This window comes from Megalopta genalis, chromosome 14 (genome assembly GCF_051020955.1).
Source record: "Megalopta genalis isolate 19385.01 chromosome 14, iyMegGena1_principal, whole genome shotgun sequence".
NCBI classification, from domain to species: Eukaryota; Metazoa; Arthropoda; class Insecta; order Hymenoptera; family Halictidae; genus Megalopta; species Megalopta genalis.
In genome coordinates, this window is record NC_135026.1 from 9,395,514 (window position 1) to 9,409,609 (window position 14,096).

General features: G+C 39.7%; 1 protein-coding gene across 6 annotated transcripts in view; it reads left to right on the forward strand.

The window, feature by feature from the left end:
* LOC117225653 (uncharacterized) overlaps window positions 1-14,096 on the forward strand; it is a 1,038,968-nt gene that overhangs the window by 655,460 nt on the left and 369,412 nt on the right. Inside the window, exons 1-2 of one of the 6 annotated variants that reach the window (XM_076526302.1) lie at window positions 796-906; window positions 1,482-1,522. The exons of the other annotated variants lie outside the window; for them this stretch is intronic. Coding sequence (XP_076382417.1) covers window positions 880-906; window positions 1,482-1,522 — 68 coding nt within the window. The 5' untranslated portion in view covers window positions 796-879. Of the gene's footprint in view, window positions 1-795; window positions 907-1,481; window positions 1,523-14,096 lie in introns of those variants that run through there. 6 annotated transcript variants of the gene reach the window in all.

Consider the following 14,096-nt stretch of genomic DNA (forward strand, 5'->3'; position numbering starts at 1 on the left):
GCGTAATTCAAAAGATCCGCTGGATCATCGAGCGTTGTCGCAAAGGACATATTTGTTTGTATTCGCGACGTGCTCTGCGACGGCACGCGACAGCGATCGAATTTCATTCTAATTTCGAGAGTGTGATCGAATGTTATTGGTTGAATTTTTCTTTTGCGGACAGCTGAGACGCTTTAGTGTATTCCGAGAGAGAGAGATGTGCTACCTTTATTTATATTATATTCTACTACATTCTTCATTATTTTGATTTATATATTTTATATTTTGATTTATATATTTCATACATTTTTCATTATTTCAGACATTTTCATGCGAAACTCTTGCAACGTACAGTGACGCCAATAATTCTAACTAGACCGCGGATTTTCATGCAAATTAAAAATCATTTACTCTAATTACAGGATACAGGAACTACATAGGCATTGAGTTCGTTCTTTATTCATTTGTATGAGTTGGGAATAATAAAATAGTATTTAAAAATTCTGATTAATGTTTTTAGTGTTTAGTATTTGATCTAATCAGTACATTAAAGTTAGGACTTTTCTCCACACAATGATATAAAGTTATTCAATGACGTATAAATCAACAAAAATTTACACTAACTAAATGAAATTTTGTAAAATTCAAATACTCGTCCAAATTGCAGAAAAGTAATAATGTAATCGACTTATTATACATATTTCTTTATCTAAAATAATTTAGTAACTGAAACAAATTTACGTCTTGTTTCTATTTTACTGCGCAGAATAATTATATCGAGTTTCCATGCGTTCTTCGACGCGTGCGTTGATTACCGAGTCCTTTCGTGGCATACCTCACGTGTTACACCTAACCTTATTTTCATAGTCGGCGGGAAGAGTGCACGCTTTACACGTTAAAATGTACCCTTATTTTCCAAAACATATGGTAAGTACATAACAAACATACATAATAAATTGTGAAAAAATTAATTAGTACAGAATATTTCATACTTTTAAATTTTGTATATAGGATTATTTACTTAGAACCGATCACAGTAATTCGATCAGTGAACAGAAATTGACACACAATAACTAGGTTAATATGCACAGAAATTGCCACACAATAACTAGATTAATATACTGAAATTGACTCTCGGTAACTAAATCAATATACAAAAATTGGCACATGTTAACTAGAGTAGATTATAGAACACAGTGACGCACAGTTTTATGCAATTTACAGAATTTACGTTGTGACATTACCTTTTTACGATTGCGATCAAAAGGTAATAGGATATATTTTATCAAAAATATATACTGAAATTGTAGGGAACTAATTTTCTTTATGCCCCCCCTCCCTCTGATAGATTTAGAATTACATAACTGAAATTGCACCCGAATAAACTACATCTTTTAACACTATTATTACCAATATCTTTTATCGTACAATTTATTTTATTTTATTTATTTATCTTTTATTTATTTATTTATTTATTTATCTTTTCATACAAATGGCTACAGCAACCATCGGAAAGTGATTATGCAGAACTCATCGGATATAGGTAACAATTTTTACAAAAAATTATCAAAACATGTCCTTGACATAACCTTCGGTAAAAGATACTGTTAAAGAGAAATGATTTTAATTTGTGTTTTTGCACGGTCGGTAGAAATAACGTCAATTAAATCTTGTACCTGCGGTGCATTATCTTATGCAGTAGATAAGACACGCACACCGAAATTTAGGGAAAATATTGGATTGGCAACTAAGTAATTGCCGATTTGTTCAATGAAATACAAAATTTTTTTTTACTTGGAACGAAGTTTAATCTGTAATGTATTTTCCATTTTGTTCGACGACCTTTCGCCATCTCTCTGACAACTTGAAAATTCCACGCTCGTAGAAAGTCTGATCCTTTTCGGCCAAAAACTGAGTTAAGTGAGATTTTACAGCGTCATCATCGTTAAAAGTTTTACCACGAAGGGAGTTGTCCAGGGATCGAAATAAGTGGTGATCCGATGGCGCGAGATCAGGGCTATATGGTGGGTGTAACATCAATTCCCAACCAATATCCATCAATTTTTGCCGAGTGGACAAAGACGTGTGCGGCCTAGCATTGTCCTGCTGGAAAATGACACCTTCACGATTGACCAATTCTGGTCGCTTTTCCTTGACCGCTGCATTCAATTTGTCCAGTTGCTAACATTCACGGATAATAAAAAATAACATAATAATAATAATAATAATAATTTTATAATATAACATTTACGGATATCATAAAAATGGGAGTGAGAGACATCTATAACTGGAATCGGCAATTACTTAGTTGCCAACCCAATATTTTTCCTTATGCTTCCGATTGATTCAGTGTTAATTGAAATCACACCTTTTAACGCTATTTTTACCAATATTTTTTATTGTACAATTTAACGAATCAATGTTGCGACGACTATAACTAAAGTCGCGTATTGACTACACAGAGAACACAGAACATAGGTAACGATTTTTGTTAAAATTTATCGCGAGATGTGCTCCAACCCTTTCGGTAGAAATACGGTCGAACAGAAATGATTGAAATGTGTCTTTTGGCACGTTCGGTCGAAATAGCCTTAAACAGGGACCGGCGGGGTCGGTCCGGAGGGTTAATGCGAGAAAGAATCCTCGCCACCCTCCCCGCACCCCTTGTTCCTTATCGGACACAATATACTTCCGCGCTGGAGCCTTATTCACGATCGCTGCAGCAGCCGGGAGCCCGGGGGCCGGCTATCGGAACCACTCTCAATCCCCTTTAGAAGCTAGACTATCGGCGAGGGTGGAGGAGGAGGTGGAGAGGTGGAGCGAGAAAGTGGATTGAAACGCGGGGAAGAACAAGACGGATACGCGTGACGCCACTCGGAGCAATAACGTTAATTGCTGTAATTTCAATTGCCACGGATTCCGTCGGCCACTCGAGCCATTTCGCCGATTTCACGGGAAACGGAGCGGCGGGGAGGTGGAACTGCCGTGTGCTACCCCCACTTCCCGCGCAAACGGTCACCTAGATACCGTTTTTTTATTCCATATCGCTCGAAACCACCCACCGAGGAACTTCCGTTTCACGTGACGCCGACCGCTTTTTCCTTTTTTTTACGTTCGACTCCCCACTATGCTTCTATCACTTCTCTCTCTCTCTCTCTCTCTCTCTCATTCGCGCTCTCTCTCATTCGCGCTCTCTGCCTCGCGCGCTCTAACTCGCTCGCCCTCTTTCTCTCGCGTGCGCGTTCTCTCTCACACGCTCTCCCTCTTGCGCGCGCTCTCTCTCTCTCTCTCTCTCTCGCGCGCGCGCTCTCTCCCACTCGCTTGCTCTCTTGCGCGCGCTCTCTCCCTCTCGCTTGCTCTCTCTCGCTTGCTCTCTCTCTCTCTCTCGCTTGTTCTCCCTCTCGCTCGCAGTCTCTCTCTCTCCATCGTTCGTTTTCTCTTATTTTTATGTCGACGCTATTGATTGGAACGGAACTAATTGCTTAGAAGCTGTTGCAAATAACGATGCGGGTCCGCGTCCGCCGAACACCGGCGACCGGCTCGTGGATTTTAGGTGGATTGTGGTTCCAATTAAAGGAAGCTGCACACCCGGCTCTGTATCATTCAAACATTTCTGCTTTATGGACCGGCTGACTCCGGCGCTACGCTGCTGCACCGATCCCTCTGTGCGGTCCCGCTCGAGGGCCTGCCGAGTATACTGTGTACAGTCTGCAGGGAATCGGCAGCTTTGTACCGGGACAAGGCTGGTTTTGTACCGGACGATTGTTGAACCGTACGAAAAAATTTCGGCACCGCGGGCCGCTCGCTGCCGCGTCTTTCGGACCGTGTGGCACCGGTGGTCTGGGAAGCGCTAATTTATGACCAAAATTAAATTTTCTTCCTATTTGTAGACGATTTTTTGCTCTCCCTATTGGATAACGTAGCGTTCTAAGCGCGAAATCGTGGGATTGGAATTGCGCGTTTTTAGTTGTTTCTTCGCGCAGTGTTGAAATGCAAATATACATTTTTAGCAAACAGAAATTTAACGAAACGTCGTATTTGCGTATTTCTATGTTAGAAATGGTAGATAATACAAATATGCAAATATAGTTATTTTTTTGTTCTCATTTAAATATCAGTGAAAATATGAAGGTTACTTGGAGTTTATAATTATTCACAGCACTGAGTATTTAAAAAAAAAAAACTTAATAAAGCATCGTATTTCTACATTTCCATTTTGTATTATTTCTAATACGAACATTATTTTTGTATATTTATATATTAGAAAATAAGAAATATAAATCTAGAAATATGACTGTAAAATTTTCTATAGAGAAGAAATAGAAATATGTTATAACTTGATATTCTGTTAAATTTTCTATTTTCAATATAAAAATATAGAAATATAATGTTTTATTAAGTTTTCGTTTCGGTATCAGCAACAACGTAAAAGTTACTTTCGTGCATAATGAATTAATGAGAGAAAAGTGAATGAAGTAAACCATGAAAGAAATTTTAAGATAACTTTCTTCTCTGACAAAGTCAAATTTTTTAAATCTTATCTGAATTTATTTTTCGAAGAATTATTTATCGAAATTAAATTTCGAAGAATCGCTTTGACATGATATTCTACGCACTTAAAACCTGAAAAAGAATAAACAATAAAAATCGTCTCTTTTGAACGTTTCGGTAATAACCTAACCTAGATCCAATCCTCGCGAATGCACAAAATGCTCAGTGAATCTCGATGAAGTGATTATCAGATCGAATTAATTACTATAACACGAATAGTCGGACTTTTCCAGGTCAAACTCGACCCAGTAGTTTCCGAAAAACATTCGAAACACTCTTAAATCAACGGGGAAACTTTTGATCCACGGTGCTCTCGCCCCCCCCCCCCCCCGGGCAATATTTACAAGACCGCTTTCTCGGAATGATGGAAGTGTTTCTCAGTGTCCAATAAAAAATCAAGAGAGAGAATTTATGAACGCAATATCGGGACCAAAATCAAGAGAGCCCGTGGTGTGCAGGTCGCGATCGATAGACCGCCCTCTCCTTCTAAGGACACCGGCGATAATTCGCCCTAAAATCCCCGGGGGCGATACTGCACCAAGGGACCTTTCAAAACAATTTAAAAAAAAGGATATATGTCGCGCTTTAACACGTTGATTGCTGTCTTCGGATCCCTTTGTGTCCCTCCGCTCCAGAGTTGAGCAAATTCTATTTTAAATAATAAATAATAAATTAATTAATTAATAAATTTCGTAATTTCATATTCTTATACAATTATGAATTAATTTAGATTTTAAGTATAAAAATATGCGCTACAAGTGTAACGCCCAATTATGAATATTTTAGGTTCGGATAATCGAGTTTTTATTGTAATCATTACAATTTTACGTTTACTCTTTTTTAATAAATTTCATAATTTAATATTCTTATACAATTATGAATTGATATAGTTCACGGCTTAAAAGTATGAGCTGAAACCACGAAATTTAATTACGAACATTCTTGAATGCGATGAACATTCTTGTTAACACTAAACCTACCAAGCAGTAATACTAACTGGCATTGTAGTGCTTCACAAAAGTGAGAAGACCGAATTTATTTAGAATTTGTAAAGTTTTCATTATAAAACTTGCTCCAATAATATAACTTCATTCAAGCGTTTTCCACGAAAGAGTCTCGGAACTTTTCAGAATTGCAAAATAAGAAAGCGGTCACTTTGATTGCGTTAATAAACCTTGTAATTATACATTCTTGAAAAATTACAAAATTGATTTAGATGTGTAACACAAAAATATGCGTTAAAACGACGAAATTCAGTTATGGACATCTTTAATCCGGATAATCGAGTTTTTACTGCATTCATTACAATTTCGTGTTCATTCTTGTCGCCAAAAGTCACAATTCACTGTTCTCGATGATTTATCAATTGCTTTATATTTATAGAATTATATTCATGTAATAATTATATTATAAATTATTAAAAATAATTACTATAAATTACTATTATTATATAAATATATATTACTATAATTACTATTAATTACTATAAATTATTATAAATTATATATATAATTATATATATTATATTTATTGCTTAATAGCTACGAATTCAAACAACGAGCGCGCCAGAAAATTAAGGGTGTCGCCGTATCGGCGGAACAAGACACGTTCCAGGGGATGTTATGGTTGAGGTCGCAGACGCCGTTTCGTCCGGGCCTCGTCAGCTTCGATTCGCCGGCTCGGAGAACCCCTGGCCGCGCACGTAGAATCCTAAGATCTCCTCTGACGTCTGCTTAATTAATTACCATCCGCGGTTTTAATTAGCTGGGGCTTCTACCTTCTCGTCCTCCCTCGTTCCCTCGTTCCCTCGCCGTTGGAAAACCATGTGCCAGCCTGCCTGGCTGGCTGCGTCGTCTCGCGCTCGCGCGCGCGCGCACACACACATACACGCGCCAGCGCGCACGCACGCCCACAGTTCATTTCGAATACGCAGGACACGGAGAGACCGTTCGCAGGCCATTCCGGGATACGTCCGCGCGGCTTCCACGCGTGCACCAGGTGCCGTCGGATACTCCGGCCTTCCCTTCGCGTACGCAGAAACGCGTAACCCCGGGGACGCGTTGCAACATGCGACCGAGATGCACGCCGCCGATAAACGACGGAAACCTCGCCGGGAATCGCGGGATTTCGGGCCGGTGTCGTGACTGGTTCGAGCCGGGACCGTTATACGGGAAGCAACGCGGCCTGGTCGCACGAAAAACTGCCACGAAAATCGGAAACACTTGAGCAGAAACACTCGAAAATACGACTGTGTTTACTTAGGAACGTCTGTGACCTAGCTCACAATTCTTTTTCGACATATTTTTCCAGCTAACCATTCTACACTAAAAGATGCTTATATTGGAATTTAATTTGAATTCGTTACGGAATAACTACACACACACACACACACAGTGTAAATGTTTATTTAAATTCGTATTGAAATTTCATTAAAAATAAAATTTATAATGAAAACTTATTATTATTGATAATTTTACCCCCATTTAAGATCAATTAAATTAAATTTCTGTTGAGAATCAATTCTAATATGTATTAAAATTTAGCGGGAATTTTTTAATCTATGATAAAGTAAGTACAATCCAAATTTTTACTTAAATTCACATTGAAGTTTCGTTAAAAATAAAATTTGTGACTTGTTACAATTGATAATACTACCCTTATCTAAAATCAATTAAATTATATTTCTATTGAGAATCAATTCTAATATATATTAAAATTTAGCTGGAATTTTTCAATCTATGATAAAGTAAGTACAATCCAAACTTTTACTTAAATTCACATTGAAGTTTCGTTAAAAATAAAATTTGTGACGAAGACTTGTTACAACTGATAATACTACCCCTAGATAAGGGTCAATCAAATCAATCAATTAAATAGGAATCAATTAAATCATATTTCTGTTGAGAATTAATCGTAAAATGTATATTGAAATTTAACTGAAATATTTCAATCCAAATTCTTGATGATATAAGTGCAATCAAAAATTATACTCAAGCCCATTCTAAAATTTCATTAAAAATAAAATTTGAAACAAGAACTTATTACAATTGATAATACTACCCCCGTCTGAAATCAATTATTGAATTTTTATTGAAAATCAGTTGTAACGTATATTGAAATTGAACTGAAATTTTTTATTCTGAATTCATGATGGAATAACTAGAATAAAAATTGTTGAGACACCTGATCTCTCGAGAGCCTTAGTTTCTTTTAAACAAAAGGAAAGAGCACGACCGAAAAATGCAATTATCAACAAGAGTTGTTTTGCGTCAAGTTTCAGCCCTCGAGCTTGATTGGTAGGATGGTTATAGAAAAAAATGGGATTATCGATTTTTAGACGATTTTCCCTATTCAGTCGCATGCAGAAGTTCGAGAAAAAAAAAGAATTTCGGACACATCGCAGCTATCGAGGCACGTAGTCACGGATATTTGTCGAATTTTTTTGGCTGAAAATCCTCTATGTAAAAAATTAAAAACAAGAATGGAACGCAGCGTCGTTTATATTGTTACAGTGGCGACGTATTGTCGTGGTTGTCGTTAGTGGATTTCGTCAGGTTTTTCGATAGGGTGCAGCGACGTTTTGAAAATATGTACCATTTTTTTCGATGCTACACGAAGCGATCGGTTACAGTTACACCGTGAGTTCTTATATTTCCTTTGCGACAGAAAACTGATAACCTGATTTTGATTTGCTGTTATCCTGACGATTGAGAGACATTTTAGTTATTATTTGGCTTTGCTATTTTTCTCAAACTTCTGCTAAGATGAATTAGATAGGGGAGTAAATTACAGTAAATTTTAGATTACAGTAAATGGTAATTTTGTAAAGGAACGAAAATTGGAGGTTAAGTCTAGGTTAGGATTGAGGGAAATCTAAATTTTCTAGGTTAGGTCCTAGATCTTCAAGATTTTCTAGATTAGATCCACCTTTTCAACATTTTAAAAATTTTTAGGTTTTCTAGATTTCCTAGATTTTGTAGGTTATGTCCAGATTTCCTAGATTTCCTTGATAAAGTCTAGGTTTCCTAGATTTTCTACGTTAAGTCTAGGTTTTCTAAATTTTTTAGGATAAGTTTAAGTTTTCTAGCTTTTCTAGGTTAGTTCTACCTCATCTAGTTTTTTTTTTAAATAAGTCCGGGGTGGTTCTATATTTTACAGGTTAAGTCTAGTCTTTCTAGATTTTTTTTTATTAGATCTTGGTTATGTTTATGGTATCTAAATTTCGTAGGTTCTTTTGGTTAAATCTGGATTAGCTCCAGGCTTTCTAATTCATGTCTAGGTTAAGTTTAGATTTTCCAGGTTTCTTAAATTTTCTAGCCTTTATAGATCGTTTCTGACAAGATCTGCGTTAGATCTATGTTCTCTCTGGATTACATTTGGATTAGGTCAGCCCTTTCGATTGATCACATTTGACCATTCCACTAAAAAAAAAGATGAAAAATTCCATAGAATCGACAAGATCAATAGTTGTCTACATCAGTGCTGCCACTTCTACGATCATTCCAGTAGATCTCCGGACTTTTGATCTCCTTTACGTCGCGAAACCAGGATCTGCGGACTTGAAACCAAAATCTACGGACTTCTGGTGTGTCGATCGGTTACAGTGACATCTAGTGGCGATCACAGGAAATTCCACCCATAGACATGTCACTATCTAGAGTGGCGACGTGCCAACGATATTGTTTGGTTCTGCTTCGGATGGTCTAGGAACTCTTCGATTTTTCTTGCTAGTATACCTGATACCAAGATTCAATGTTTTACCGATCTGCCTCGGAAAATTTACGAATTTTTCAAAGCGAGTCCACGGAATCCTACGGACTTTTGAGTCCGTCACTACGAATTTACAAAACATAGAGGTGGCAACACTGGTCTACATCGTTGAACGATGGCGAGATCGATGAAATCGGCATGTCAGTAGAAACGCCACCAACCGGGGCCATTTACCGAAAAAGGCAGCGGAAGGCGGCGAAATAAGGCCCCGTGGAAGGGAACGAGGGAAGCAGCGAGTAAGAAACGGTGGGGGTCTATTACGGTGGTGGGGGTTCGCGGACGTGGCCCGCCCGGTAGAGAAAGGGTCCGCGGTCACGGAACAATACAAAGACAATGTGTTTGTTGCCGATTAGCAGAAGGACAAGGTGAGGTTTTTACGAGAGTTCGAGGTACGGATCTGGGCCCCCGGACCCGCGGGGAGGCACGCAGTCGTTTACAGCCGGAGAGAATCGGGGCCCTTAAATGACCCCTCTCTCTCTCTCTTTCTCTCTCTCTCTCTCTTTCTCTCTCTCTCGCTCTCTCACACACACACTTTCTTTCTTTTTCTCTCTTCCACTCCCTCTGTCTGTGTCTGGCTTTCTTTCACTCCGTCTGTTTCTCTCTTTCTCTCACTCTCTCTAGCGACCGCCACCCGCGGCTTCCCCACCTGTGTCAAGATTTACGGCAATTCGCTTTTTGCCCCCTTTAAGAGCTTTCGTATTATCTTACTGCCTCTGTCGCTGCTTCCTCCGCGAGCAAATGTACTTTGCCCCCTCCTCTGCACCGTTTCCCCCACTCCTTCAGCCAGCTCTTCATTCGTTTCTCCTTTACTTCTTAGTCTTCCTCTTCTTCTTCTTTCTCCTTCGTTTTCCGTTCCGCATCGCTCTTTGTCCTTCTCTTTTCGCTACTCAAGCCCTCCATCCCCACCCCTTGCTCGTCTTCGATACGGACGAGTATATTTGCTCAGGTAAGAAGCACCGGGTACAGGTGTAACGCGGCCACGAACACAACGGAACACCTGAGTCCGTAATTATTTCGGGACAAGCGACCTGTTCGGAGCGACCCTCCACGATTCTCTAGGATTCTCTCCCATTTTCTATGTCTCTTCCCCCCCCCCCTCCTCTCTCTTTTTCTCTCTTTGTCTCTCTCTGTTTCTCATCCTCTCTATTTCTCTCTTCTTGTTTTTCTTCCTCTCTATTTCTTTCTTTTTGTTTCTCTCCCTCACTATTTCTCTCTCCTCTCTCTCTCTCTCCCTCTCTATTTCTCTCCTCTCTTTCTCTCTATTTCTCTCCTCTCTCTCTCTCCCCCTCTCTATTTCTCCCCTCTCTCTCTCTCCCTCTCTATCTCTCTCCTCTCTCTCTCTCCCTCTCTATTTCTCTCCCCTCTCTCTCCCTCTCCCTCTCTATTTCTCTCCTCTCTCTCCCTCTCCCTCTCTATTTCTCTCTATGATAAAATAATAATAATAATAAATATAATTTATAATATATAATGTATTATAATACAAAATAATTTATTTGATCAACGGGAACAAACCCCTGTGTTACAATAGTATGACAAGTAGCAAAATAAAAGAAATAAAGAGAGATGATACAATAGAAGATTTTAGACTGTATTAGAATATTTTCGACTAAATAAAGGCACCACGAGGGAGTACGCGAAGTTGCTGTGTTTTAGAATGATTGAGACACGGTATGAGTCTGTTAGACAAGCTGGGTTCGTGTTGGTGTGAGAATCCTGCCGGAGGAAGTGGCCTCGGACGGTCATATAAGTTTGATCCAACTAAGTTCATAGTACACCGTCGCTTTGTGTAGTATTCTTGTTGCTTATTGTCCTCGAGTGAATGGAGTGTCTATGTTGACGATGTTCGACGATGCTTTGCGACGCTTGACAGGAAACGTGCTCTTCTTCGTTAAACACCTTCTTTCTCGGAGACGATGAATCTTGCGAAGTTCATTAAAATCTCTGCGCGTGTATCGACATTATGCTTTTTCCGTGTACATAGCTTTTGACGCTAAAAACATCGACTAATGTCAATTAAACGACTAATGTAAAGTAAACTATTAATAAAAAAAATGTGATGTGAATTAAAAGAATAATCTAAATTAAGAGAATAATGTAAATTAGAATAAAAAGTTTTTCTACGTTTTCTAGGTTAGGTCTAGATATTCTAAATTGTCGAGGCTTTTTAGATTTTCTAGGTTAGGTCTAGTTTTTCCAGTCTTTCTAGGTTTTCTAGCTTTTCCATTCTACATTAAGTTTAGATTTTCTAGGTTAAGTCTAGATTTCCTAGATTTTCTAGAAATTCGAGGCTCTACAGATTTTCTAGATTAGATCGAAGTTTTCTAGATTTACTAGGTTTCCCGGAATTTCTAGGTTAGATTTACGTTTTCTAGGTTTTTTCGGGATAGGTCTAGGTTAATTCTAGTTTTTCCAAGTTGGATCTGGGTTAGATTTTCATTTTCTAGGTTAGGTTTGGATCTTCTAGTTTCTTTTAGCTAAGTATGGGCATTTTGCCTGTTCAATTAATAAACAGTAGTAACAATAATATATTTCCGAATTTCGATTTTCGACATTTGACCTGTTCTAATTTCACGAAGACCGGTCGCGCTAAAACAACCCTGACGTTTGTAAATCGACCGGACTTCGTTATCGAGAAGTTCCGTAAGATTTCGTTAATTAGTTTTGCAGCGCGTTGCGGGTCGCGGACGAGGTACCAATTATCAGTCCGTTCGACTAGACGCTAGAAAGAATCTTATTGTTCGACTTGTTACAGAGTCGAGTCGCACTCTAGAAACTTCCTACCACGCTCAAATACAATTATTCGCTTCCGGGAAAAATGGAATCTCCCATTGTTAACTTCGTAATCGGGAAGCCCGCGTTATTCCCTCCTCCGCGAAGCGTTCGCGAAATATATAGATATATATGTACATATAACAATGGATATATAACATCACTTCAATTCCCATCAATTCAACGAGTTGAAAACATTCGTCGCAAGAAAGTCTCCTCCCTCAGCTTTCAAATTCCTGATCGTCAATTCGAGGTTATGGTTGTCCCGAGATCCGCGAACGCCCAAGTAAAGGCTGATGAGGTTACTCTTATTATACAGGGTGTGCCAATTGTAAGAGCATGCTGTTTTCACTTAATGATTAAAATTCCGATACTTGTCGATATGTCGATAATTTCAGTATCTAACGATATATCGATAATTTCGGTATCTAACGATATATCGATAATATCGATAATTAACGATATATCGATAATTTCGATATTTAACGATATATCGATAATATCGATACTTAATAATATATCGATAGTATCGATACTTAACGATATATCGATAATATCGATACTTAATAATATATCGATAATATCGATACTTAACGATATATTGATAATTTAGATATTTAACCTCGAAGTGATATCGATCACCTCGAAGAAATATCGATACATAACGATATATCGATCATCTCGAAAAAATATCGATTCTCCGTGATGTATCGATAACATCTATAAAATATCGATACCTAACGACCCATCGCCTCCATCGATAAGACGTAGGAAGACATTTCTATTATTTTATCGATTTTACTTTGAATGATTATTTCTAAAAATCGGGAAAAAAATCTCAAGAAGGATGATCACCGCCCAGGAACGTTCTTCTATTAAATAAACATTGTTATCGACATCGTGGGACAATGGAGGCGGTCCTCCGCCAATTTTCCACGGTCTCCTCCTCCTCCTCCTCCTCCTCGACAACAACAATAACGTGCTCGAATCGATGATCATCGATGACCGCGATCAAAAGGATCGCGCGCGGCGCGGCTCGGGTCGCTGATTGGAGCCGATTCTGGTGCCGGAGAGTCCCGGCGTGTCGTATGTTTCCACAAGTGCCCCCGGGGGTTCTCCGGTGCGCGGGACTCATAATGGGATTCCCCGAGGATCTCTAAAACTTCTTGAAACCGTGTGCTACGGAGCGTGGACACGGTAACGAGCGAGTTCAAGGTTAAAAGCGATGGAGACGGAACTGAAAGGAGACGGGCGAAGTGCAAAAAGGCGGGGGAGCGGCGCGGCGGGCCGGAGAGGGCCGAGGGGGGGCGCGGCGCGAGGTGATCTCGGGGAGCAGGCTGAAAGGAGACGGAGCGACCGCCCCGGCCACGCTCGGATGCCGCCCGATTAGGATCGTAATAACAGCATTAGAATAATAAGATTTATGCTGATAGACGATAACGCGATGCTTACAGCTTGCCGCCATTATCGTGACGCTGAAAGGAATCGCGATGGTAATTAAACGTCGGGAAATCGGGGCCGCCGCCGCCGACGCGCTAACGATACATTCTGGGAGCGCCGCGGCCGTCAGACGATGGATCCCGTAGATTATGGGGGGGCCCGAGCGCATTTGTCGAACCGTTCGCCGCAAAAACAGTTTCTATTATCCACCTGCCTCCAGAACATCGGGCCCCGCGCCGCCAGGATATCTTCTCATGAATATGAATGCCCCGTTCACTTCTCGCCGGGTCGAATTCGCCGCTATTGTTCTGCTGCCGATTTTTAACCCGGAATACTAATTCCGAATGCTAATTCGGAAGGACGCCTATCCTGGAAATTGGTCGCGGTTTATACAGGGTGTCCCGAAAATGTCTCGCAATCCGAAAGTGGCGGTTTCCTCGGGCTATTCGAAGCAACTTTTTCCTTTACAAAAATTTTCTCCAAGGCACCGTTAACGAGATATTAACGAAAAACGGTGACCAATGAGAGGCGAGCTCAGCTTGCGCGAGGCGACCGAGCCAATGAGCGGAACTGGGTTTCGTGCGCTG